A 27,415-nucleotide genomic window follows, 5' to 3' on the forward strand; every position below is an offset into this window, starting at 1 on the left:
CAAACAACAATGGGTTTCCTTTATGGAGCGAAAATTCTTTTATTTATTTAAGATTTTATTTATTTATTTGACGGAGACACAGCGAGAGAGGGAACACAAGCAGGGGGAGTGGGAGAGGGAGAGGCAGGCTTCCCGCGGAGCAGGGAGCCTGACGCGGGGCTCGATCCCAGGCCCCTGGGATCATGACCTGAACCGAAGGCAGACGCTTAACGGCTGAACCACCCAGGCGCCCCTGGAGCGAAAATTCTTAATTTAATATAGTCAAATTTACCAAACTTGACAATTTGTGCTGAAGCCATACACTATTGTCGAAACTTATTAGCCTCCAGGTGCCTCTTCAGCTCCCCAGACTCCCCCTGAACCCCTAGCAGGTGGCTCTTCCCTCCCTCTGTGGTCTGTTCTCCCCTCTCGCAGCCGCCTGGTCACAGCCCTTGGTGGAAGCAGCGCTTCTGAAGCCTGAAGCCAGGGTGACACACCAACCAAAGCTCTTTCTTTCCACTGCAATGGCTCATCGGGCTCCAAACCGGCCCCGGGACCTGGACAAGGGACTGACGTCTGGTTGAGAGGAGTGTTCCTCCATTTCCGGCCTCAGTTTTCCCATCTGGAATATCAGAGGATCTGAACCTCACAACCTCTGAGGCCCCATCCCACCTCTGCCTCCCCCCCATCCTGCATTACCCTAGGGGTTTAGATTCCTTCCTCTACCCTCTTCCACCGCCGCCCCCCACCCCCGGACACACACATGCACACACCCAGTGGTTCCAGGGCACGCTTCCGAAACACTGTAAGGAGAGAGATCAAGGACACAGAGGAGACATGGAGCATAGAGGAGGAGGCTGAAACAGAGAGAAGACAGGAGAGGGAGTGAAGAGAGACAGCAAGAATCAGAGAGGACAGGTGACCAGGACTGAGGTCCCTCGGAGCTGGCTGGCGTCTGCCCCCAGGGAGCTCCTGAACAGAAGTGTCTTTGCTGCTCTTTAAAAGCACCCCTGGGAGGGGCGCCTGGGTGGCTCAGTTGGTTAAGCGACTGCCTTCCGCTCAGGTCATGATCCTGGAGTCCCTGGATCGAGTCCCGCATCGGGCTCCCTGCTCGGCAGGGAGCCTGCTTCTGCCTCTGACTCTCCCCCCTCTCATGTGCTCTCTCTCTCTCATTCTCTCTGTCTCAAAAAAAAAAAAAAAAAAAAAATCTTTAAAAAAAATAAAAGCACCCCTGGGGCGCCTGGGTGGCTCAGTGGGTTAAGTGTCTGCCTTCGGCTCAAGCCAGGATCCCAGGATCCTGGGATTGAGCCCCGCATCGGGGTCCCTGCTCAGTGGGGAGTCTGCTTCTCCCTCTGCCCCTCCCCCTGCTCATGCTCTCTCTCTCAAATAAATAAATAAATACAATCTTTAAAAAAATTAATAAAACCCCCCCAGAAAAGCTCTGATAGGCATGAGATGGAGCCCACACTTCCTCCCTAACACCCCGTGGTGAGGTGCTCAGAGACCCATTGAGGCAGGATCCTCCGGTGGTGCTTAGTCCCCCTCTCCTCCTGGAGCCAGGCTGTGGCCAGAACACCTCTGGGGGCTGGAGGTCAGGGTCGAGGTGGGATGCCCTAAGCTAGGTCCAGGGCTCAGCGTTCCCTGACAGAGAGGAGGAAAGACAGAGATAGGAGGAAGTGTGACCTGCTCCAGGGGCAGAGAAGCAGAGGACTCCGTTGCCCAGGACAGTGAAGATACACCCCTCTGTGACCCACTGTGTCTGTTCCCCCATCCGGAGCCCCCAGACCAGAGAGGCAACTTCTGTGGCTGCAGGGGAATGAGAGGCCCACCCAAGTCCCTCTGGGCTGGGCTGGGCTGGGCTGGGCTGGGCTGGGGCCCAGGCAGCAGGCTGCTCGGCAGTTCTCAGGGGAGTGGGGAATTGAAAAGGAAAAGCATCTCGGAGGAGGGTGGGGGGAGGGAGGCTGTGCGGTATACTCTCTCTCTCTCTGACTTAGCCTAAGCCTCACCCGGGAGAGGAGCGTCTTCGCTCAGCTCCTCGAGCTGCTTTCTGTTACTTCCCCGCCCATCTCTGCTGTCAGCAGCACCAGCAAAGTTGGCCTCAAACTTGAACGGAGCTGAAGGCTCCAGCCTCCCGAAGCTCCGCGGGGGCATCGGGCCTGCCTCAGCCTCCGAACTCAGCTGGCCCGGAGAAGCCGACCCCGGCCAGCTCCCGGGTAGCCCTTGCTCCCCTGGGGGACGCTTCTGCCCCTGGCCTGTCGGCCCCCAGTCTGGGCAGAGGAATGGTGTGCTGAGCTCTCTCTGGAGCCGATCATCTCAGCCTGAAGCTGGAGCAACCCAAGGCCCAAGCCAGCATGGCCAACCCGTTGCAGCCTCAGTTTCCCTCAGCCCAGGAGCCAGGCACCGCCTTACCCCTGGACCTGCCGGAGATGGAGATGCTCCTCACGAAGGTGGAAGGCAAGGATGACAAGCCGCTGAAGCTGTCCAAGTCCCTCTCGAGGGCCCTGGACCTGGAGCAGAATGGCCACGGCCTGCCCTTCAAGGTGGTATCCGAGGGGCGCCAGGACGCCACGCTCCCCTGGTCGGCCTCTCGGGCCAGCTCTAGGCGGGCGTCCTCCATTGCCACTGCGTCCTCTGCCCAGGACCAAGAAGTCCCCAAAGATTACCTTATCCTTGCCATTGCCTCCTGCTTCTGCCCCGTGTGGCCCCTCAACCTCATCCCCCTCATCTTTTCCATCATGGTAAGTGCTGCTCTCTGTTCCAGGGCTCAGCAGGTGTGTTCCCTGGGCAGACGCCAGACCCTCTGCTCAGGGCGTGAGGAAGAGAGAGCTGGGGGCTGGGGGCTGGGGGCAGACTCCCTTTCTCACCGGGCCTACTGCCCCTGTTGGAGAGGGGGCCAGGGCCAGGAGAACTTCTGTTTGCTGTCTTCCCTCTTCTCTGCTCTTCGGTGTCACAGCTTGACTTTGCACACATCCCTGCTGGGGAGGGGACCCAGGGAGCCACCTGGAGCCAAACTCTACACTGCAGAAAGGCAGGCAAGTTGGGGGGCTTGCCTTTTGCAGGGGGGTGTCCTGAGGAGTCATCCTGAGCAGGGCTGTGTGTTAGTAGAGGTTTGTCCAGCGTGGGGGCTCAGGACCCCAAGTTCTTGGGAGGGGATCCAGCTGACCCCACCCCTCACCCCGGGCCCCCTGGGTATTCCGAAGGCCTTTGCCAACTCTGGTTTCCAAGAGCTGGTTGTGGCTTCCCTGCCATGCGCCGGGGGCCCTGGGGCCTGGCTCCCCCGAGGCTGCCCCTTTGGGGAGGGGAGGCTGTTTTTGCTGGGGCCCTCTGGACTTGGTGTCACACTGATTTCAGCATCTGTCTTTAGTCTGTTTTTAGGGTAGGGGAGGTCTGGGCCGTGGGTGAAAAATGTGTGTCAGAGGACATGGCTGGCCCTGCCAAGGAGGAGCATGTGGGCTAGTCTTTGCTTCTCACACACTTGTCCTGTAAGCTTCCTAGTAAACAGTCTTAGGTTGTCCCCAAACCAAGCCATTTGGATAGAACTACTTATAGAAGATCCACAGAAATGTCCGTAGATGTTGGCAAGTGACTTTCGAGGTCCAGGAAGAAGAGGGAGGGAGGGGAGGGTGAGAGGGAGAGACCGGGCAGGCAATGGCTTCCAGAAGGTAAAAAGAAAGTGGGAATAGTAAACCCCCAGCCCCAGGCTGGTCAGGGCTGGGGGACAGGGTGGGGAGATGCTGTCTGCTTCCCTCTGGAGTGACTCCCCTGCTGAGTCATCTATCACCGAGTCCTCAGGAGCTGTGGTCACTTCTGCTGCCCCCGGGCTGTCCTCTGAGAAAGCCCCTGTCTCCTCAAACACCTCCTTCCACTTCACGAAGGCCCAGTGTCCAGCCAGGGATGCCTTCCCTGACCCCCCATCAAATCTAGCTCCCCCTGCCAGGATATCAGGGGACCCCGGTGGCATTCCTGAGACTTGGCATGGGCACAAGAGGAAGGGCTGAGCAGGGGCCGGGGGTGGGGGGCGGGTCTTTGAGGAGTTTCCTGTGCGGCCTGCTGTACTTGGGGGTGGCTGGGGGCAGAACCAGCTCCCAGGGGTGCAGCTGGGAGTTCTGGGCAGGGCCAACCTCTTGGTTACAGGGAGAAGCCCCAGGAGGGGAGATAGGCTTCGGGGAGGGAAGCCACACAGGGGCCAGGAGAGAACAGTTGCTGGAATCCATCTCCTTGTGGGGGCAGCAGGGTGCAGGCTGGGTAGACGCTGCCTTTGTCAAAGGCGCCTGCATCCAAGACTGTGAGACCACTGAGCCCGCCCCCAGGGCATTTCTACAGCCTTCTCAGGTTCCGGAGTCAGTTCCGGAGGCCACTGGGTCAGGGGCAGGGAATCCAGTGCTAAGCCAGAGCCAGACCCCATCACCAATTCCCAGGAGCCTCCAGTCCAGTGGGGAGAAACTTGTAAACAGATCCTATAACCCATTGCAAGAAGTGCTCATGCTAGACAAAACCTCAGCGTATCGTGGGACCTTGGGCAAGTCACTGAAATCTCTCTTCTCAGTATTCCCATCTGCAAAATGGGTGTCACATAACACCTACATTAGAGAGCTGTGTGGGGGTGAAGTGAGATGAGCTGCGCGAAGGGCTGAAGAGCAAGTGCTCTTACACCTTAGCAGTAATTGAGTGGGACCTGAGTGTCTCCCTGGCCGGGGGTGGGAAGCCATCATGAGTTTTTTGGGGTTTTCTTAGAGCTTTGACATATAATACACATATCATACAATTCACCTGTTCAAAGTGTACAATTCAAAGATTTTTAGTATCTTCACAGATCCATGCAACCATAACCATAGTCAGTTGTAGAACGTTTTCCTCATCTCCAGAAAAGCCCATCCTTTTTTTTTTTTTTTTTTTTTTTTAATCAACCCATCTCTCCCTTGATCCCTCTCAGACCTAACAAACCAGTAATCTTTCTGTCTCTATGGATTTGCCTCTTCTGGACAGTTCATACCGGTGGAATCATACAGCATGTGGTCCTTTGGGACCAGCAGCAAGCTTCACCTGGCATTTACATCACAGGGCCCGGAGCCAAAGAAAGGTGTGGTCAGGTTTCCATTTTGGTGGAGCAGGTAAGAGGAGGGGTGGAAGGAGCCTCTCTGAGCCTGGCAGTTGGGAGAAGGAACCTTTGCAGGAACACTAGGTGAGAGATGAAGAGGTCTGGACCAAGGCCCTGGCAAGGGGCAGATAGGGTTTCTGGAAACCTAAGAGTTGTTAACACAGAACATTTATTTATTTACTCAGTCAATCATTCACTTGACTGGCAAGTTGCTTGTTTGGAGGCAACTAAATGGTAGAGAATGATTAGGTCCCCCTTGAATGAATATGCCTCTTTTACCAATGAGGTGCCATGCTAGGCATTTGGGAGGATGGATGACATGGTCTGCTTGACATGGCCAAAGGATGCAAGGGTATGGTGATGGAAGGAGGTGGGCAGGGACCCGCTCTAGGAATTTAAGTTTTATCCCAGTGGCCCTGAAGGAGCCCCTGAAAAAAAAATTTTTTTTAAGGATTTTATTTATTTATTTGACAGAGAGAGAGATAGCGAGAGCAGGAACACAAGCAGGGGGAGTGGGAGAGGGAGAAGCAGGCTTCCTGCCGAGCAGGGAGCCTGATGTGGGACTCGATCTCAGGACCCTGGGATCATGACCTGAGCCGAAGGCAGACGCTTAACGACTGAGCCACCCAGGCGCCCATCCCCTGAAAAATTTTAAGCAGAGGCATGATGTGGTCTGTTCAAATTTTAAAACCAACACCCAACTGCACTGTGGGAAATGAGCTGACCTGGCAGGACTGGGAGTAGGGAGACCCCATAGCAGGCTTTTGAGACAGTCCAGGTGGGCTGATGAAGGCATGGACCAAGCAGTGGCTTAGGAAGGAGGGCACCGATGAGAGAATTGTTGAAGAGAAAATAACAGCACTTTCTTCACACTCCTGATTATCCAACTCCAAGATAGAGCTGTCTCTAAGACAGCGCTGGGGACTGCGGCATTTAAGGGGTGGGCAGAAGGAAGTGGACAGGAGAGTTTTTTTTTTTAAAGATTTTACTTATTTATTTGACAGAGAGAGGCACAGCGAGAGAGGGAACACAAGCAGGGGGAGTGGGAGAGGGAGAAGCAGGCTTCCCGCTGAGCAGGGAGCCCGATGCGGGGCTCGATCCCAGGACCCTGGGATCATGACCTGAGCGGAAGGCAGACGCTTAACGACTGAGCCACCCAGGCGCCCCAGGAAGGAGTTTTGAAAAGAATATTTCGGGGGGGTGGGAGGCTAAATAGAAGAGAGGGGGAGACGCCCAGGGAAGAGCGAGTTTGAAAGGAGGAGGGATGGTCACATGCAGTGCAGAGGTCAGGTCCAATAAAGATGGGAGTGTCCACTGGCTGGGCCATTTACCGACCCTCGGTTACCCTGGTGATGGACAGGGTTAGGCAAAAAGGAGAGAGGTGACTGATGAGTTTCATGAAGAGATGGGATGCCGAAGAAGGACCCTGTCCCCGGGAGCCTGCAGGAAAGGCCATGAGGGCAGAAGCAGATAAAAATACTCAAAGGAAAAGGAGTTGGCTTATGCTGTATGGACTTCATGCCAGCAGGGATGTGGAGGGCAAGGCCATTTGCTGAGAAAGAAGGGCCTGGTGACAGGGGAGAGGAGAGGTGACAAGGAACAGAGAGGTCAATGGCCTGAGGGCTCTGCTGGGGCTGGAGACCATGGGTCTGAGTTGTTATCAGTCTGCGTGGTGGTGCATTTTTTCTGCAGCTATAGGTATGGAGTCACAGATGGGACACTGGGCCCACCTGAGGCTGAGGATGGCAGAGTTGCCATGAGGGCAGACCCAGTGGCACAGAATGATGCTGGTGAGGGGGACAGAGGTGGCACACTCAGGGATCAGGCTGGACTGGGAGGGAGTGAGGCTGGGAAGATTGTGATGACCTTGGAGGAGAGGGAGGGGTCGCAGGTTGAGGCTCAAAGACGTTGAAGGACAGATGCCATGTGAGAGAGGCGTGAGAGAGACACCAGGGGCTGAGATTTCAGCAGAGGGGCCGTGTGGGGTAGTGGCGAGGGAGAGTATAGCTGTGGAAATGAATTTCCAAAGAGAACCGCGAGAAGCCAGGAAGAAGGAGCCTGAGGAAGCCCCGTGTTAAGGGCTAATTGTTCTCATTTAACCCATGAGGCAACAGAGACACCTGAGCAGTGCCTTGCCCATGGTCACACAACTGGTAAGAGGCATGTCAGCCGGATGCTGAATCTAGTGTTGTCTCCATGACCCCGCCCTGCATCTACCTCTGGGGACAAGGATGGTGTGTCCCTCCCAGGAAAGCCAAACCTTTGGGGCATTTGTTCAGGGAGGGAAGAATCCCCTTCCTTCCCTCTTTCTCTCCACTCTCCCCCCTCCCACCCGCTGTCCTTCCCCACCCCTATTGATTCCACCAGTGGGAGACTAATGGACCAGCAGCGTCCTTCCCACTGTGACTCAGACAGGGGCCTGCTGTGACAGGAGCTCAACCCGAGGGGCTGGGATCCCAGGTATCCAGACCCAGCCCTGCTCAGCACTGCCGCCTCCCTTGAGCCTCCCGAGGTGGCCAGGGCACCTGGCTTCATCCATTCTACTCCTGGGTCAGGCTGAGAAAAGGCCATGTTCCTCAATGCCAGCAAGGTCTCCTGTCCACAAGGGGAGCTGGACCCCAGGCCTTCAGCTGACGACAGTGCTTAAACCAGTATCAGATAGACCCGGGTGTGCTTCCCAGGCCATGAGACCATGTCCAAATCCCTCAACCGCCTTCTATAGCCTCAGTTCTCTCATCTATAAAATAGGTGTAATAAGACCGTCAACCCCATAAATCTGGCCAGAGGATTAACTGGGTTAATATGTGTGAAAACACCTAGCACAGAGCCTGCCACATAGAAAATGGAAGCGGTTACAGTTATCATTAATGCTAAATGAAACACTGTAATGTCAGAGGAAAGGGCAGATCCCCAGTGGACAAGCAATTCTGACTTTAGCCAATTTGGGGGAGACTGGAGTGTCAGTCCTCATGACACTATTGCGGGGGGAGGGGCAGCCCTGTCTGTGGTTTTGGTGGAAGCCTCCGAGCAGCCCCTTCTCTGTCTTTCCTCCTACCCCATGCAGGAGTGTGAAAGAGGTCCAGAGTGGCTCAACACCTCCTTTCTCAGGCATTCGGGATGACCTGGTTATTTAACTGACCTGCTGCAGGCTCCCTTTCATGCATTTATGCATTCACCCTGCGGGAGCACTGAGCCCCAACCAGCACTGATGATTTGCTGGCACCCAGACATGCGGCTGAGAATATTGACATACTTCTGAATGGGTTGGCAAACAGTTGCTGTCTCCAGGTCCTAAGCATCCCCAACTACTCCCACTCCCACCCACCACATGGCAGCTGCCCTGACTCCTTCCCCAGGACCACGCCCTCCCATACCTCCCCACTCTCCAGCAACTGAAGTTAACCCTGTAATCAGGGCATTCCAGAAAGAATTGCATTGTTGTAGAGAGAGGGATGTGAAGGGGGCATGGGGAGGCACATCCCTTGGCTTTGACCTGCCCGGATTTGCTTGATCTCTGTGGAAGGACAAATAGCTGATCATCGAGCAGCTGATCACATCTTTTCAGTTCTCCACAGATCTGCTAGGGCTTGACCAGAGCCTCATGGGCGGAGGAAACTCTTTCCTGATAAGTTCTGTTACCACCCTCCCCTGGCTGGTTTCATCCCCTGGCAGCTCTCCCCAGCACCTTCCTTACCCCATCCACTTCCCTCCCCACCCCCTACCAGCTCTCAGACTCTTTTCAGTGCCTTTCTTCACTGACCTATTAACCCGAATTCATTTTCTCCCTTACCATTCCCACAACCATTGCAATCACAAATGATCTATTAATTCACAGTCATTACAACCATCACTGCAGTTATCATTGTGTCTTCAACTTGAGCCATTTTGTATAAGGGGAAGAGGATGCCACTAAGTGGGGTTTGAAATGCAGCTGGTAATTTACTCATAAAAAGTAATGAAGGGTCTTCTTCCATCCCTGAGGTCCAGGGATGGGTTTTTCACTTGGAAACTAATGGGGGGACTTCAGAAACGAGTGCCAGCTGGTGGCAAGCAACTTCTATCTATAAAAGTAGGGCTCTACTCTTCAAGGCAGCTATTGACTCCATTTTACAGATCAGAAAACTAAGACTTAAAGAAGAGTTGTGAGGTTTACATTGGACGGCGTATGACAGGTAAAGTGTATGATCCAACAAAGCAGGTGCAGTCAGGTCTGCCCTGCTCATTCGGTCTTTTCCAGTGCATCTCCCTCAACGCTGTCTCTCAGGCTCAAAGGAACATGCATGACTGGGATGCATAGGCTGATGGCTCTGTGGATAAAGAAGAGGGGTTGGTTGGGTTTAGATGACTGAAAAGTTCATCTCTCCCTCTCTTGCTTCCCCTCCCCACCTCTGATACCCAAGCAACAACACGTGCACCTCTCTCCACGGTCCTGAACCAATGTCCTGCCCAATGCACAGTGATTTCTCTGGCAAGTGAGGAGCAGGACTTATCTCCAGCCCTGTGGCCCTCGCCACCGCATGCCATGCTTACAGCTGAGAATGAGTCTCTTGGTAATGATTCAAGGTAGCCCCAGAATTTCTAACGCCGAACTTCCTGGAAATTCCTGAAGCTTTTCTGTATGTTGCCTCCGCTTCCTCCCAAGAGGAAGGTGTTGCTTTGGTGTCGAAGTCCTTTGTTCAGTGACCTGGGCTGGCCATGCAGAGAGCCGGAGGTGGCATGGGTTAGTGGGTGGGGCCAAAACCCAGATAACAGATATCTTTCCTGTGGGACCCATTGCCTTTATTTCATTCATGAATCTTCTATTAACTTGGAGCATTCCACTGGCTAAGTTCAGCAGTTAGAAAACAGACTCTCCCCTCATTCTTTTTCTCTTCTTTCAATCTTTACTTCCTCAAATACTTACTGAACGCCTCTTAGGGCCAGTCCCTAGGTTACATAAGAGGGACCCCAAGCTTGAGGTTGTGCGGTCCCTGTCTTCAAGTCTAGGGCAAGAGACTGACACAGAACTAATGACACAAAGTGGGAAGGGAGGAAAAGAGCATGGTTTAAGATGCTACGGGAGCCCCAAGGAGGGGCTGATTAATTGCTTGTGGGCACCAAGGGAAGTTTTACTGGAGGCGACTCTTGAAGGGTGAGAAGAGCTACGGAGGTAGCAACACGGTAATGAGGAAAGGCATTCCAGCAGAGACAGCAGTCCACGAAAAAGCACCGAGTCATAAAAATGTGTCCCTTTGGGGGCATGTGGCTGGCTCCGTTGGTCGAGGATGCGACCTTAATCTTAATCTCAGGGTCATGAGTTCAAGCTCCATGTTGGGCATGGAGCCTACTTAAAATTTTTTTTAAAAAAATTGAAAAAAGAAACAGAAAAAATTAATTTAAAAAATGTATCCATTTTATGGGGTGTCATATGACCAGGCTTGGGTTAAAGAGCTGACCTTGGCTGTTGAGAAGAGGTCGGCTGGGGGCAGGGCTGGAGCAAAGAGACTAGTGAGGAGGAGGCTGGTGTAGTGTCTAGATGAGATCTCTCGTGGGAGTGGGCTAGGGCAGTGGAGTTGGCTGGAAAGGTACGGACAGATCTGAGGGACCTTAGAAAGGTCAGGAACTCATACCTGATTGTATTTGAGGGTGAGGAGAGACAGAGAAGAAGCCTCTCACCTGGGGTGATGCAGCTGGGACAGCTGTGGAGGGTGGGGACAGGCCCCCAGGAGGTCTGGCTCCAAGACCTGTGCTCCCCTCCGGGCTGCCCAGCTACACCTGCCCCCGGTCGAGTCCTTGCCAGGTCCAGGTGTGCCTGTGAGTCTCAGGATGGGCTGTTGCCTGAGCCCCTGCCCATGCCCCTCCTCAAGCCAGACCCACCTTCTCTTTAATCTCTCACTGGATGACACTCGTCCACTGTCATTGGGCACCCTGAGGTCCAGAGGCATGGACACTCACAACTTTCTGCCCAGACCTACCTGCAGACCTGTTGAGGTGTGAGACCACCTGTACCCACATTTGTCCAGTCTCCAAGGACGGCAGCTCTCTCCTCTGCTGCCTGTAGTTCATCCCTGTGCTCAAGTTCAGATCTCTCTCTCCGCTGCCCTGGGACATTGGGGCACCAATCACTTCTTGGTCTTTTCAGCTTCTTCCTCTGACTGAATCTTTTTCTTTCCTGTTTTGATGAAATCCTCTATTTGTCTCACCCAGTTCTAGCACCACCCCCCAACCATGCCTACCAGACAAAATCCAGATTCCATTTTGTGATAGACAGCGCCCTTCCTGACCTGGCCTTTCTTCCCTTTTCCAGTTGCTTCTCTCACACCTACATGATGCTCTGTGCTCCAGCCTCTCATTTATAAAATGACCTAAGAACACTCCCTAACTCATAAGAGTGTTAGGATGCTCTAATGCTCTGCTGGATGGCAAGGTTTAACACGGTTCCTGGTCCAAGGTAGATGTTTAAATAAGGTTAGGGATTATTATTAATATTATGCTGGTGGAGGTGGAGGAGTCTTGGTGGGCTTCCCAGAGGGGGTGGCATTGGAGGCAGTCCTCGAAGGATGGAGAGGATGTCATAGATAGTTGAGGGGGAGCGGGAAGGCAGGCAGGAGAGTTGCACTGGCAGGTGTTCAGACCCTAGAAGAGTTCAGACTGGCTGGGCCCAGAGGTTGTGGAAGAGAAGAGTAAAGGATAAAATCTGGAAGGGCAAAGCTAACCTGGGTTCAGACTTTGTTCTGGGGACAGTGGGGGGCCGTGGAAGATGCTGGGCAGGATCACTGGCTAAGCCACCATCATCTCCTTAAACTCGAGCATCAGCTCCCGACTCTCCACCTCCTCTCTGATCCTGCCCCACAACCGCATGCCAGGGGCCTAGCACAGGGCCCGGCATCAATCTCTGTGGAGGGGAATGGTGGTGTGGGGAGTGGCCTGGAGAGGAAGAGCATAGAGCTGGGGGCTGGATCTTCAGGAGGCCGTTGTGCTGGCTTGAGTGAGAAGTGGCACGGACCCAGGTGCAAGGCAGCCGGGGAGGACTGCAATGGAATTGACCAGGAGAGGAAACTTACTGGTCGGGCGGCATGGGACAGGCATTGTGACCGAATGGGAGGACTCCAGGCTGTGACCAGTAATGGGGCAAGTGGGCGAGGAGCACAAGGCCAGGAGCAGATCGGAGGCAAAGCAAATCTGGTGGGATCAAACACTGGCAGGAGGTGGCTCTGTCCTGGGAGGAGCTTGAATAGGGAGCCATGGGGTGGGGTAGGGGGTTGGTTAGGTTTCTGCGAGGAGAAAAGGACAGGACCTGGGGGAGGGTGGTGCCCTCATGAAGAGAACAGAGAGGCAAAAGTATCTTCCCTGAACTTCAGCTTCTTTAAAAGTGGACAACACTGCCAACCGCAAAGGATTGTGAGATCCCTCAAAGAGATCATTCAGGTACCGTCCTTAGCAAGCTGTGTTCAATAAATCATCACCACCACCACCACCACCATCATCAAGGGACTCAACTGCATTTCCATGCTGAACTCAGGAGCCCCCAATAATTGGAAAATAAGATAACCAAATAAGTGGCCTTAGACCTTGAAAGCAGTCACACCTTTAGGGGACTCCTGCCTGTAGCTGTTCTAGAAGTCCAGGAAGCATCAGAGAGTTCCATAGCTGAAGGAGTCTGGAGGTCACAGGCCAGCCCCGGCCAGCAGGTTGACTCCTGAACCATCCCGGGCAGGGGTGTGGCACCTCCATGGACATGCTTGGGACACACCTCCTATTGAGCCACTCCAGGGCCTCCCAAGATCCTTTCTGGTCATCCCCACACTCACCCACCTGCTTTCACCAAATTAAATAAGGCTGAGAAAACCCGAGCTCACTGAGAGAGAGTAAAGTATCAAATGGGCCCCTGTGAAGCCCGGCGAGGCTCCCCACACACCCCAGCCTCTCTAGTTCAAGCCCAAGATGCCTGCCTTTCTGATGTGATTTGGGAAGTTGGCTTGTTTGAATAGGGATGTGGTTCCTGGGTGGGAAATGAGAGAAGGTAGGATCAATTATACTTTTTTCCTGTTGTGGAAGAGGGGTCACAGAGGAAAAGAGGCAGGCACTTCAGGCCACGGAAAAAGCCAAGGGGCCATTTTAGTGTGGTCATAGCAGTGAGCCTTGGGCAGGGGTCCAGGGAGGCCTGGCTCATCTGCTCCTGCCAGCTCAGCATGGCCTGGCCCCGGCCCATCCTCCCGCACACCTGCCTCATCACCGTCCTGAGAGGAAATGCCCTGCATTGCTCGGTTCTGCTTCCAGAGAGGGGCAGGCTCGGTTGGGGGTTCCCACAAGGGGCGTGGGAATCCAGGCCAGTTCTGCAGGAGAAGCCTGCTTCCCGTCCCCAAGGTGAGTGCTGCAATGTGGGCTGTGGTGGGGGCTGGGTGGGTTCGGGAGGCATAGGCAAGGGGCCCCCCACAGGTCTGCTGGGAGCAGCCTTCCCGAGGTCTCTGCCACTGTCTCTCTGCAGTCCCGAAGTAGCGTGCAACAAGGGGACCTGGACGGGGCCCGGAGGCTGGGCCACCTGGCCCGCCTGCTCAGCATCACCTTCATCATCATGGGGATCATCATCATCATTGTGGCCGTGACCGTCAATTTCACAGGTGAGGCCCAGCCACATGGAGCTGAGGGAGCCAGCTTGCTTGGGGTGAAGACCACGGAAGGGTGCCGCCCAGCTCCTTGGGGAGGGGGCGGTGGGAATGGGGTAAGAGCCTGTGGGGGACACAGGCTGATCCTCTCTGAGAAGCGACCCCATCCCCGGCAGGGCCCAGCCGAGTGGGACTGGCTTCTGCCTTGCCTTATGCCCGGATCATTAGGAAAGGGTGTGGGAAGAGCCGGGGGCCTGGGAAGCCGAGGTGGCCAGCTCCAGTCTCCGCTCTGAGAGCCTTGCGGCCTGGGCCAGTGTTGTGTCTGGCTGAGTTTTGTGAGCGTCACCGAAGATCATGGTTGTGATGCCACTTGGTGAATGGTGGGCCTGCCCTGCAAGCATTCCTGTTGGGACGGCCAGCACAGACCAGACATAACCAACGCACGTGGTGGAAGTCTGGCAGTAACTCTTGTGAGCCCCAGAGCTGGCCCAGGGAAGTGAACCCCGCAGGGGCACCATTTTCAAGGGTGACTCTCAGCTGCTCAACGGCCGGCGCAGCTCCGCATGTCTGGGCTCTGCGGGGCGGTTTGTCCATTTCCCTCCCTGCACGTACCCGCCTTGCGAAGCGCCCCCCAAGCCTCTCTGCCTCTTGCACTGGTCAGTCTAAGCTTTTCCCCTAGACTTCGCTACTCCAGCGGCTGCTGACACTGGGAATGTGTCAGAAATGCAGAGTCTCAGGCCCGGGCCCAGAGCCACTGAATCAGAATCTGCATTTGAATACGATTCCAGGCCCGGGCCTTAAAGGAGGCACTGAGCTATAGAACACGGGGGTTCAACCTGGGGCAGAAAGCCTGGGATTCAGCGGTGGGGTCATGGGCAACCTTGGCCACTTTGGAGAGGGAAGACGAGCTCAGGTGTGTAATCAGCCCGCCCGGTTTCAAAATCCATGGCCCCCACTGTGCAAGTGTCGGAAATGAAGTGCGTTCCATGCTCTCTGTGGGGCAGGGGCCTGCACGGGCATTAGCTCGGGAGCACCCTCTATGTGCCTCAGTCCCCTCGGCCCCCCGCCGCTTGTCACGCTCACCATTACTTTGTCGACGGCAAATGACCACTACTGAACTCAAATTGGCAAAGGGAATTGTTTAAAAAATTCAGGCCTCGATGGTTCTCTGTTTGGGGGTCGCGTGGCACTGTGAACCCATGCCTTGCCGCAAGTGGGAGCTCATTTCCACCGAGAGACCCCAATCAGACGACCCTGGTGCCGTTTCGTGCCTGGAAACAAAACCCCAAATCCTCCAAACAAGCTCTGTTCTGCCGTGACTGTTCTCTTTACAGTGCAGAAGAAATAAAACAGACCAGGGCGCTGCGCAGGCGGAGGCTGGCCCCCCGGAGGCCTCCACTCTCACGCTGCCCCCCCCTCCCGCAGGAGGACAGGATGGTGACATCCCTGCGCTCCCAAAGCACGAACTTGGAGGGAAGCCCCCAGGTCTCCCCACTGTCAGCCCACCTCAGATGTGAAAAGCGCGAAGAATGAAGGATGGGGTTTAATCTCCTGGATGCTGCCCGGTATTTGGCCTCCGTGCGCTGGCTGGTTTTTCATCCCCACCGTTTCCTGGGATCCACCACACAGCACATACTGCCTATTTGAGGAGGAACCAGCCCCGCGGATGAGACGGAGACGAGAGGGACCGGACGGTGGCAGGAGAGAAGCAACACTCCCTGCGTGTCTGAGGCCCGGGAGCCAAGACGTGGGACTTTCTCTTTTGTATTTTTCTTGGGTGGGGTGGGGTGTAAAAAAGACTATTTGCATGCCTTGTGCCACGTGCTTGCTGCGATCGCAGCTCAGGGGCCCAGCTGCCGCCCGGCGTCCGCCCTGGGATCCCCTTGGGCACCCAAGATGAGCAGCTGGAGAGAGGTGACAGCCACACGCATGACAGGTGGAGGCACCAAGAGGTATGTTGGTGAAGACACGACCCACAGACTTCTCCAGCTTTTCAGTCTCAGGAGCCTCTCTGCTGAGAACTCTGGTCCCAGCGTGTCTCCCAGGATGACCCAGCCTACCTCTCGCTCCCTCCCCTCCCTGTGCTGTCGCCTGGGGCCTGAGCCCAGCCCTGCTCAGCAGGCCAGGATCAGCCTGGACCTAAGCTCGCCTCCAGGCATGGCCTCCCTGATGGTCTAGGCTGCACACTTGGGGCCCCATGTGGAGTGGCTCAGGTGGGGCTTGGACTCCGGCTCCCAGCCTAGCAGCACCTGATGCTCTGTGCCTTACTTACCCTGTGCCCCTGGCCATCCACACACCGCAAAAGCTTTCCCTGCAGGGGGTTTTGGGACCACCTCTGGGGGGAGGACTTCCATGAGCTCCCAGGCTGCAAGCAGGGGGTTGGGCCAGAGGGTTTTTCTGAAGGTTTATTGTTGATTTGGTCTAGAGAGTTCTAAGACGGAGGGAAGAGCGTGGCTGAAGGGGCCAGTCTTTGGGGGAGTGGGAGGCCCTGGGCTTGGGAATACACTCACATGCCCGGAGGCAGGGGGCGACACTATGGCCTCTGTCTCAGGACCTAATGGGACACCTGAAAAGACTGAGCAGGCTCCTTTGACCTCCTGCCTGGTTTCTGGCCCTGGGATTCTCCCCAGACTTCCGCTGGCGCAGGCTCTGCCCACAGGGGCCTCTCTTTTGCTCACCTACCTCGCTGGCTTCAGCTCCCAGACCCTCAGACAGGAAAGCTCCAGGCTTTCCCGCCCTGGGAGGCCCTGCCCAGCAGCCAGGGTTACTGCCCTTGCTGGGAGGGCATGTTCCCAGCCGCAGCCAGACTAGCCCCAGGCTGGCAAAGACTGTTTCCCCGGACACCCATTCAGGGCCCCTGCCTGTCTCCCCGACGCTCCTCAGAGACTCCTGGGAGGGACTCTGTTAGCACAGAGGCTCTGTCTACCAGGAGGCGTCCCAGGTGCAGCTCTGAGCCTTCTAGGAGGGCCTTCGTGGCAGGCGAGGGGTGTAGGGCCCAGGGGCCCTGGGTGGGTCCCTCTGGGGCCTGCGTTCCTGCGTCAGTTCCCCACCTGGGGAGCAGACTCCAGCCTCTCGGGACCCTAAAGGAGGGGCTGGCTTTGCTTTACAAGACCTTTGAGGCCACAATAGAGATGCTTCTGTTGGGGGAGGGAGGGAGGGAGCCCAGAGGATTTGTGTCACTTGTGAAGGCAGCTCAGGCCAGGAGGTGAGTCATGAGGTCTACGGAACTGGTGGCTCATGAGCTGGTGGTCTCCTGGCAGCCCTGGGGGCCCCAGCCTCAGCACCCCAGGGAGAAGAGAGAAAGTAACCAGCTGGTTTAGGCATGGTCTTGTAGGGAAAACGATGGCCAGGGTGGGGCTCTACCTGTGGACTCTGTGCGCACTGTGACCGGCATACACACCCCAACCTGCCCCGGGGCCCCCGCAGTCACGCCCGCATTTCACACCCGCACTGACACACGCTCGTTCGCACTCAAAGCCCAGAACAGTAGAGAAAGAGGGAAGCTGCGACACCCATCGATGTAAGTGAGGACAACGTGGGAAACTTCTAGTTGTACGAAGGGCAGAGCTCAGAGGCGCTGAGGGTTGTGGAAGGAGCCTGATCCCCCTGGCAGGAGGAGCACAAGCCTGAGGACCAGGAACCCTGCAGAGATCTGACTGGGAGGGAGGGTCCCTGACTCCCCTGCTGCCTCCACCCACAGGCAGCCTGGCACCCCAAGGCCTCACCCCCTGCTCCCAGCTCCATCATGGGTCCCGCCGCTGGCTGCCTGAACCCAGTGGTCCTCCAGCTTGGGGTGCTGACAGAGCCTCTCTCGTGTCCAGGGGAAGCAGCGAGAACTACTCCCCCCATCCCACCCCACATCCCACCCCACCCCCGCCCCACCCCGCCACCACCCAGCACCACACTCTCCAGTTGGCTCCTCTGTATTGCTTGGCATGGAAAGAAATAAAGCTGAAAGTGCACGTGCACCATGGGTCTGTGTCTTTGTGCTGCTGGGGTCCAGGGGTCCCCAACAACAGGGGGCAGGGGGGAATGCACTCAGCCTGTTGGTTCCAGGGTTGGGGCTGGGAGCTGGGCAGTGGGAAGCCTGGGCACGCTCGAGGTGTTCCCCTGGGCAAGTTTGTCCTCCCCGGGGCCTCAGTTTCTCCAGTGAGGAATGCCGGACCCACCTTCCCTCTGGGGTCCTTTCTGCATCTGGCCAAAGACCTAGGGCACGGAAAGAAGAGAGCAGGAACACGACATCTGCCACAGCCTGGCACATACTGGGCATTTCACACACACGGGTGTGAGCTCCCGGGTCAGATTGGTCAATGGAGGCTCAGAGATGTTCAGGGATTTGTCCCAGGTCACACCGCGCCTGGCACACGGGAGGTACTGAATAAATGTTGGTGAACGGACCCTATCTCTGGGGCTGACCCAGAAGTTGGCTTCTTGCCCCCATGCTTTGCTACGCAGAAAGGAAAGCCTTGTGGAAGGAAGGCAAATTGCCAGGGCGGGGCGGGGTTGGGGACCCACTTCCCAGGCTGCAGGAGGCCAGGCCAAGCAGGGAGGTGAGTGTGGGCAGAGTGACCCCCCTCTTCTTCTTTTCCTCCCCCTCCCCCTCTGGGGTTTCTTTTATAAGGGCACTAATCCCAGAACCCTCTTGACCTAGGCACCTCCCAAAGGCTCCACCTCCTAATACCATCAGCTCGAGGGGGAGGATTTCAACACGGGAACTCGGGAGTGACACAGCTCAGACCCAGGGCAGTGTGAGGTGCTTCAGGGGGTACTTACTGGGAGAGCCAAGAAGGGAGAAGCAGCCTTTGCCTGGGAGTGGGAGGGAGGTCCCCCGAAGGACCCTGGGCTGGGCTGTCCTCTGTCCTTCCACGAACTTATACTAAGTGTGGGGCGCTCTGATCGGATGCGGGGGCCACCAAATGTGGGGATGGGGGCTGGCGGTGCGGGTGCTGAAAGGATTCACCCAAGGCAGGACACAGGAGATGGAAGTTTACGGAATACACCATGAGGGGGTAGCGGGCATGACAGCGAGGGAGAGACTCTGGGATGAGGTGGTGGTGAGGGGGCCACAGTTACAGGGCGGAGTGAGGGAGCATGGGAACATGTGGAATTTTCTCCTTTTTGGTAATCTTAGGAACTGCGCCTGGTTGTACTTGGTCAGTTAGGGCCTATGGCCATTTCCAGGTGGGTCGCTTCCTGAGCCTGTTTGCACTCAGCCCGGTGGTCACTGCAGGCCTTCTACCTCACTCAGCTTCCAGGCCTTGTACTGGACCCTGAGGACACCAAGATGAAAAGGACAGGCTTTCTGGACCATAGGACCTTTACCTAAAGGGAAAGTTCTGGAAAGAAGGAGAGAGTTCGTTGCTGGGGTCAGGGTAAGAGAGGGTGCCCTGGGTGGATGAGGACAGCAGGAAGGGGAACCTGGGACAGAGGTCAGGGGAGCCAAGAGCAGGAAGGTGGCCTCAGCTGATCTTTCCGAAGATATTTAAAGCACCGCCCGGCGATCCAAATGAAGATGAAATGCCACCATTGTAATGCTACTAATTTAGTAAGACTCAGGTGAATGGACACCTCCTATGCATGGGCTCTGCCAGTCACAATCGTGTCCCCTTAGTGCCTGGAGTAGAGACCTGAAAGCATCGTTCGTCAGACACAACCCAATTCTAGAAACTCTGAAGGGGAAGGGGGTACACATGTCTTACAATTAGCGAGGGAAAAGTTAGAGCTTCCACAATGTAGAAGGCCTCACATGACAGATGGCTGTACCCTGGGACCAGGGGTCTGGCCTCGCTGAACCTCAACTCCCCATCTGTAAACGGGGTGATAATCTGTTCTGCACACCCACAGGGCTCTTGGAGGCCTGATGGCCCTCCTTGGTGAAATGTGAGGGCTCGATCCATGTGGGGAGCACAGCCTGGCCCCAGCCCGGAGAGCGTCCCAGAGTCTGGGTGGTTCTGGGCACCCCGAGCTGACCCTTGAGTTCCCGCTGTCCTCCATCCCCAGGCTTACCTGCCTCCTCCCCACTCCCTGACACAAGATAGGAGAGGACCCCATGTACCCTGGAAAGCTCTCTGGCTCAGGCCCCGAATCTTTCCCTCACTGTCTGTGTCATTGTGGTCCCCAGCCTCTTTCTGGACCTGTCTCCTCAAGTAAAGGAGTGAGACAAGCTGGTCTAGAGCAGGCTTCTCAATCCGACTGCACAACGGAATCACCTGCAGGCTTTGGGAAATGCTGATGCCTGGTTGCCACCCTTAGAGAATCTGGTTCAAATGGCCTGGGGTGTGGCTGGAGCATCTAGATTTTTAAAAGCTTTCCAGCGGTCATCCCAATGGTCTTTTGATGTTGGGAGCCACTGGGATAGACTCTAGTCTTGCTACTTAGAGTGTGGTTGCTGGACCAATCGTTTGGGCATCGGCAGGAGCGGGCAAAAAGGCAGAAACTCGGGCCACACCTGACCTTGAACAAGAACATCTACCTTTAACAAGATCCCCAGGTGGTTCATTTGCACATTAAGGTTGGGGAACCTCTGGTCTGGGTGCCTGAAGGGGAGCTGGCTAGTCTGACCTCAGGTGTACTTTCTCCAGTGGGTCTTTTATCTCCCTTCCAAAAATAGCAGTCATTTTCCTTTCTTTCTTACTACAAGGATCTATTGTAACAAACTGAGAAAATCTAGGCAAGACTGAGAAACAAAGAGAAGGACAAAGAGAGAAACCCTACATAAGTTTGGCAATTCACCACAGCAGAGGTCTGCACCCCTCTTCCCAGAGTGTTTGCCAGTGCGGCTGTGTCCCTTTGTGGAGGAGGCAGCCTGTGTGTAGGGGGCATGGGTGTGTGTGTGTGTGTGTGTGTGTGTGAGTCAGAGGGTCATCATGGTGGTTGTGGCTCTAAGGCACCATTCCCAAGGAAGCACGAAACTTCCCCAGCCTCTTGGCCCTCCCCACTGTGGACCTGCTAGAACCTGCTAGAACCTTCTAGAACCTGCTAGCGACCGGAGAAAGTCAAACAGGTGTCTTCAAGCTAGAGCTTGGATGAAAACTTCTACTCGCAACCAGAAACAACTCTCTGGCTCTCCTGGGTCTCTACCCGCCAGACTCTGGGCCCTAGAGGAAGAATGGGGGATGTCTCTTGCACCCTCATCCTGCGACAGGAATTCCTACTCCCAGGGCTGGGTCCGTACACAGGGTTCCTTTGTGCTGAGGGACACGGGCCCCTCCAGGCAGAGGAGGTATGGAAATTGTAAAAAAAAGGTCCCCTTCCTGGGTATATCTGCAGCCCAGCTCCTGGCCTGGAGCCCTGAGGACAGCTGGGTTTCAGCCACAGATTTCAGAGATCCGGGCATGGAGGCCTGCCCACACCGCCCCGCTGCGGGAGGGCTGTGGAGGGTCCCTCCCTGGAGCCCGGGGCAGAGCCGGTCAGCTGGAAGCTGGGCCCTGCCGGGACTTCTGCCTCCTGCATTATTGATCCGCTGCCTGGCCGTGGACATGAATAATTCATCTGGGGAAGGAAGCACTGAGGACTGCAAATTGGAGGCAGCCAGGCTCCTCCCACCTCGAGCAGCTCAGGGTTTACTCCTCTTTGCTTAATGGGCTTCCTGGGAGGCCCTGCTGAATCTCAAGTTTCTTCTCCAACCCACGGGTGGGCCCAGGAAAGGCCCTGCAGGTTTGGGGTGGCTCTGAATCCAGCCTAACTGGTACAGAGCTGCTTGCAGCCCCAGGTGACCCATCCTGCCCATGCTTCCTGCTGCTCACCCCGGACGCTAGCGTCACTGGGCCTGAGTTCCCATGCTGAGCCCTTTCACTTCTCTGATGAGCTGGATCCTTATGCCTGATGGTCCTAACGTCATCCTGACCTGCAGTGCCTGCTCCGTAAACAGGAGCCCTTTATTGATGTTGATGCCATTTATTATAAATGGTGGCTCTTTCATTGCTGTCCGGGTCTTGGCGAAAGGCCGAGGGCAGCAGCTGGGAAGGGGTGAGTGCTGGATGATGGAAAAGTCTGCTTGGAGCAGGGTGCAGTCCGAGCCTCAGGGGTGTGGGGTTGGCCGCGGAGGGCAGGAGGTGTGTGTGTGTGTGGGGGGATCATTACAAGAATTATTCAAGATTCCTCCAGGGATTTTTCCCTCTCTGACCAAACTTTTCCAAACAACAGTCTCAGGGCCCCCAAAGCTGCCTGGGAAGGGCAGGGGGACTGCAGGGTTTGCAGTCCACCAGCTCATCCCTGACACTGTGGGTCTTGGGCTCAGTTCTGGTTCCTGTTTCTATTGAACACATGTTTATGAAGGGTAACGTACAGCGTATAATCTCAGACCAACCTCTGGTGTGCAAGAAACGTCATTTCTCCTTTGCCCCCATGTGTCCTAGTGGTCTGGTCAGATGTCTTTCCCCTTTCCCTGGGGATTACAGCAGGCTGAGGTGTTGGGGACTGGGGTGGCAACAGTCTGGTCCCTGCAGATGGCTGCCGAGTCAACCCTTCCCTCCTTAGTCTCTGATCTCACTCCTCTGCTCCTCCGCCCTCTCCCATGTCCACGGATGGTTCCATTGTCTCCTCACTGAATCCACTAAGACATGTCTTTGGTCGAGGCTCTCCAAACACCAGTGTATACAAGATAGGGTTCTTTTTTCTCATTTAACAAGAAGTCCAGAGGTAGGCAGCCCAGGGAGGTACAGTGCCCTATGGGGTCATCATCCAGGCACCTGCAGTCTTCTTGCTTGACTATCCCAGCCTGGAGCTTTTGCCCTTATGCATTCCAGCATCCCACCTTCTGCGTGGCCACAGGACGGCTGCCGTGGCTCTGGCTGTTCCTGCTAGCGAGAAGCAGGAAGCGGGGAGGGCCAAAAGGGCCAGTGAAGGCTGGGTGGGCTCCATTTGGGGAGCTTTCCTGCAAGTGCCATCTAGTGACTTCTGCTTTACATTCCTTGACCACAGCTGTGTCACATGGCCACCCCTAGCTGCAAGGGAGGCTAGAAACACAGTCTTCTAACTGGCTATGCTGCTGCCCGAAGGAAAATCAAGGTTCTGTAAGGAAGGAAGTGAGAATGGACACTGGGCAGCGACCAGGGTTTCCCACCACCTTTGCTCTGTGGGATCCAGATGGCTCTGCCCCAGGTGCTGCTTGCCCACACCCACTGTGTGTTCATCTTCTCTGGGGCCCTGTTCTCCTTCCACCTGCTCAACCAGAGGAAGATGCTCAGAGCCCCTCTGTTCTTGCATTTTATGAACCCACTTGATAGCTGCGCTGTGTGCCCCTCACCACCACCACGGGAGCTCAGCCTGCGGGAAATGGCAAATAGGACCCCTCCCCGCCTTTCTCACTTCCCTTCTGACCAGAGATTCTTGGGGTAGGAGCCCTGCTCTGACTCGTCTGACATTTATTCTTCCAAATCTATTTCTCAAGCCCCTAGTGCTTTCAAAAGACCAGGCTTTTGAAACTCACAAGCCAAGAACTGGCTCCTTTTGCTTCCTGCTTCCTCCTGGATTTTTCTTAGGAAATGCTGATTCGAAGAAATACAAGAACAGGGGAAAATGTGGTTAATATGTCCAAGTAATACTCTGCCACAAATACACTGAGCTGAAGGCTTTTCCTAGTTATGTGAGCGGCCCTAGAGGAGGAGAGCGGGTGTGGTCTCTGCTCATAAAGAAGGCAGAGACAGAGTCCGGGCTGTGTGAAGATGGGGATAAGCAGAGGGAACCCCAGCAGCGTTGAGGAGGGGTCAGAGGGCTCCCTGTGGAGCTGAGCTCTGGGCTGAGCTGAGTGCTGGCGTGGGAAGAAGAGAGGGTGAGGAAGGGCGACCTAGGGAACAGCCTGAGCAAAGACCCAGAGGTCTGGAGGGGCGTGGTCTGTGCCACAGAGAACATCATGCTGTTGGACAGCCTGGGAGGGGTGACAGCAGACAGGTGGGGAGGACCCGACCCATCACTGGAGGCTGGGAGTGGCTGCCTGTGTCCAGGACTCCATCCTTGAAGACGTTTGCTGTTTCTTGCCTCTGTCTTAAGTGGAGCCTGTCCCTAACTACAACGTCTTTCTAGTGGGGCCTGACTTCTCACTGAGCTATCTGCCTTCAAGTGGCCAGATCAGAAGCAGATGCTTCCTTTTTTGTGCTCAACTGAGCAAAATTTTTTTGCTCAAAAATTTTTTTTTGCTCATCTTCCCGAGGGCGCTAAGACAAAGAGCTAAGATGAGCAACATGAAAACCAGCATTATTATTATTATTACTACTATATGTGCAGCTAGTTGGCAGTTAGTAATTGCTGAAAAGTACAAGTTGCTTCTTTCTTGCTTTGAAACAGTATTTGCAACATACGGTCAGACTTGATAATTTTCCTTTCCTTATCACTCAAGGTGAATCATAAATAAAACATATTGAGAAATCCTCTAAGTTGGGGATTGGCAAACTTTTTCTGTAAGGGGCCAGAGAGTAGTCCTAAAGGAGCCACAGATACTACATAGAAATGAATGAGTATGGCCGGGTTCCAATAAAACTTTATTTACAAAAACATGCAGTGGGGGCGCCTGGGTGGCTCAGTTGGTTAAGCGACTAACTGCCTTCAGCTCAGGTCATGATCCTGGAGTCCCGGGATCGAGTCCCGCATCGGGCTCCCTGCTCAGCAGGGGGTCTGCTTCTCCCTCTGCCCTCTTCCCTCTCGTGCTCTCTGTCTCTCATTCTCTCTCTCTCAAATAAATAAATAGGGGCGCCTGGGTGGCTCAGATGGTTAAGCGTCTGCCTTCGGCTCAGGTCCTGATCCCAGGGTCCTGGGATCGAGTCCCACATCGGGCTCCCTGCTCCTTGGGAGCCTGATTCTCCCTCTGCCTCTCTCTCTCTCTCTCTCTCTCTCATGAATAAATAAATAAAATCTTTAAAATAAATAAATAAATAAATAAAATCTTTAAAAAAAAAACATGCAGTGGACTAGAATTGCCCCATGGGCCATAGTCTGCCCACCTTGCTCTAAACCCACTCAATATATTAGTTTCTGTGGCAGAGACTAGCTTTTTTTTTTCTTCTTTTTTTGGCATGGGCCAAGGACTAGGTGGGGAAGTGCTGGGTTCATCATACAGCAATGTCAGGAAGGCCAGTTACCGCACCTGCTCCTGCCTGGTAGGTGATTAATCCCTAATTATAGGTAAATCAGTAACAGTGGAGGGGTGGATTGACTGCTCATCCTATGATGATAAAACCCATCGTAAACACAGTTAAAGAAGAAGGAAGGAGAAGTCAGGTGATCAGTATCTACACTGGAAGTAAACGTGGACTCTAATTCCAAAAGGTGTTCAGCAAACTCCCATGTGCCGGGCCACGCGGTGGGAACTAGAGGTGAGGGGGAGGAAGGAAATGCAGCCTCCGTGCTTCAAGGTGCTCCTGGGGCCTCTGGAGCCGCAGGGGGAGCCAACCATCTGCTGGAGACTCAGTGACCACCCAGGAGGGAGACAATGAGGCAGGCAGGGTGACACGCCTTGATCCCACGGCTGGGAGAGGGGTCTACAGACCAAGGTTCTATCATCAAGTAGATGAGGAAAACACCGAATTAAATAAGGCAAAGAACAGGCACTTGCCTGGAAGACTTCTCAGAGCCTTGAAGACGCTGACCTGCAACATGAATCTCCGAGAGGCTAGAGATGCGGTATTTCCTAAAATTAATGCACTGCCAAGCCCTTTCTTTGAGGAGCATTTTCTTGCAAACCTACTTTAGATTCGCAGAGCCGAACATTTCCCTGTGTTATTAGAGACTCTTTGTGAACATCCTTTTTAGTGGCTGTATAATATGTATAAGCCATCATTTATTTCTTTGCTTATCTTTTCTCCCATTGCTGGGCATGGCTCAGCAAGGTTGCATGGCTCCCAGCACCCACAGGCCGCCAGGACTGGCAGCCAGAAGCCTCTTCCTCCCATCGTATTTGCCTGGAGGGGCAAAGTGGGTGGCGGAAGTCAGGAGCTGGGCAGGTGGGTGGCTGGGGGTCGATCAGCCCACATTCTTGTCTCCGTTTCCTCCCATGTCTCCAAAGTTTCTCTGCTTGTTTTCCCCGGATGGAGAATTTTCTTCTATGGATGTCTTCATTTGCTTTGAATTCTAGGTTCCTCAAGGACATTTTAACAGGGATACCCTTGTGCACAGTGGCTGTCAGAGGCTGACGTTTCTGGGTGAGAGGAGACCTGGTTTTCCTGGGGACCCCCCCCCCCCCACAGGAACACCGTGAGCAGGAGGAGCGTGCATGGCCCAAGGACCAGCATCCCAGAGGCCTCTCAGGCACCACAAATGTGGTCAGCAACCCTCCTCCACAAGAACTTTGTGCTCCCCAGCCCCGGTAACCTTCATTCTTTAACATTTTTTTAAACATAAAAACGATACAAGTTATACACCCCAAAGTGAAATCGGCAGGCACTCCCGGAGAGGGGAGAGAGGCAGCCTCCCAGTTTTTAATCCATAGCCTTTGTATCCTCAGACTCTCACAACAAGCACTTATTTCCATATTACTCGCACAATTTATAATTTAATTTTTTTAAAAAATAGGAATGTAGGAGGGAGGAAACAGTCTTCCCCATAATCCATTAGCTGAGGCAATCAATGTGAATACCTGAGCATTTTTCTTCCAGGCTTCCAGAAAGGAATTTGTTTTCGATACACAGCAAATTACCTGATGGTAAAAGGGCTCAGCTAAGGGCCCTTGGTGCTGGAGCTGGACCCTGCAGGATTAAGTAGCAGCCCCCTTCCATTTCCTGCAAAATGGCCTCCTCACCCAGCCTCACCTGACTGAAAGGATCCACAAAATAGCACCACGCGGGTGGGATGCGGTGGCTGTTTTCCGAGGGGCTGGAAGCCCAGAGAAGCTCTCTCTCTCCTTGGACTGACTGGGCTGATCTCCAGAAAACCTCCCTCCCTTGGCCTGGGCATCGCCTCCAGGGACCTCTCCAGGCTTTACTTCTTCCGACCTTTGCTTCAGATTCAATTCTTGCTCTTGGCCCCCAACCTAGAACTGGATGCTTCTGTCTGGCTCTCGTCTCAAATCTTCTCTCAGCCCCCGCCCCAGTTTCCCTTTGCTGGAGCCCTGCCCTCCCATTGCCCCAGCTGCAGGCAGATACCTCCAGTACCTCCTTCCCCTACTGAGGTCAGAGGCCCTTTTCTATTTGCCAAGCTTTCTGAGGGCCTGTGGCCATAGCAAGATGTCCACATAAGGGACAACTTGGATGCTGGAAAGTCCATGTCATGGGATTCAACCTGGATTGGCCCTTGTGGTTTCTTTATGCCCCTCAAACCACCTCATAGCTCTCTCCAAACCCATCCATCTGTGGGGACTTTGGGAAGCTGAGGGAAGTCCCAGGCCAGGCTCCCTCTAGGGTCTCAGGACATCCCCCGGAGACGGAGACACGCGGTTCCAGGGCGGGCCAGCTCACCCTCCCAGAGGAACCACGCGCGATGAACTCATGTTTTGATCACGACCCGTGGGAGCTGCTCTTCTGTTGGTTAAACAGGCAGGAGGTAAACAGGCGCCGAGGAGACCAACTTGGGCTCCCTGTGCAGAGGGTTTCATGATAATGACGACAGCCTCAAAGGTGGGCGGGGGGAGAGGGAAAAACCCCTTACCACCCCCCCCCCAGCTGGGTGTGTATGGGCTGCCTTGTGCTCCCTCTGGGTGACTTCTTGGGAGTGTGCAGTTGTTTCTTCCTTCCTTAATTTCATTCTGATTACAAAATTAATACAACTTCATTGTGACAGACTTGGAAAATGCAGAAAGTGTAATGAACAAGACAGAAATGTCCTG

The 27,415-nt window shown here is 54.8% G+C and overlaps 1 protein-coding gene and 1 long non-coding RNA gene across 3 annotated transcripts; one reads left to right on the top strand and one right to left on the bottom strand.

Annotated features, from left to right (window-relative positions):
- The first annotated feature begins 1,885 nt into the window (after positions 1 to 1,885).
- Positions 1,886 to 17,142, top strand: TRARG1 (trafficking regulator of GLUT4 (SLC2A4) 1). 2 transcript variants are annotated; one of them, XM_035027638.1, is made up of 3 exons: positions 1,886 to 2,717; positions 13,545 to 13,677; positions 14,997 to 15,167. In XM_035027638.1, exons 1-3 carry the CDS (start codon positions 2,331 to 2,333, stop codon positions 15,008 to 15,010), a joined length of 534 nt encoding a protein of 177 aa, XP_034883529.1. In that variant the 5' UTR covers positions 1,886 to 2,330; the 3' UTR covers positions 15,011 to 15,167. The 2 variants fall into 2 exon arrangements, with proteins under 2 accessions (XP_034883529.1, XP_034883528.1); XM_035027637.1 differs by having other exon boundaries at positions 1,888 to 2,717; positions 15,088 to 17,142.
- LOC118025243 lies at positions 9,212 to 27,222 on the bottom strand. Its single transcript, XR_004683264.1, has 2 exons — positions 26,403 to 27,222; positions 9,212 to 9,384 (listed from the first exon to the last, which is right to left on the bottom strand). It is a non-coding gene; the product is annotated as an uncharacterized LOC118025243 (long non-coding RNA).
- Between the last annotated feature and the right edge of the window lie 193 nt (positions 27,223 to 27,415).

The sequence above is a fragment of the Mirounga leonina genome, unplaced genomic scaffold (genome assembly GCF_011800145.1).
Source record: "Mirounga leonina isolate KUSES-001 unplaced genomic scaffold, KU_Mleo_1.0 Mir_200, whole genome shotgun sequence".
In the NCBI taxonomy this organism is placed as follows: domain Eukaryota; kingdom Metazoa; phylum Chordata; class Mammalia; order Carnivora; family Phocidae; genus Mirounga; species Mirounga leonina.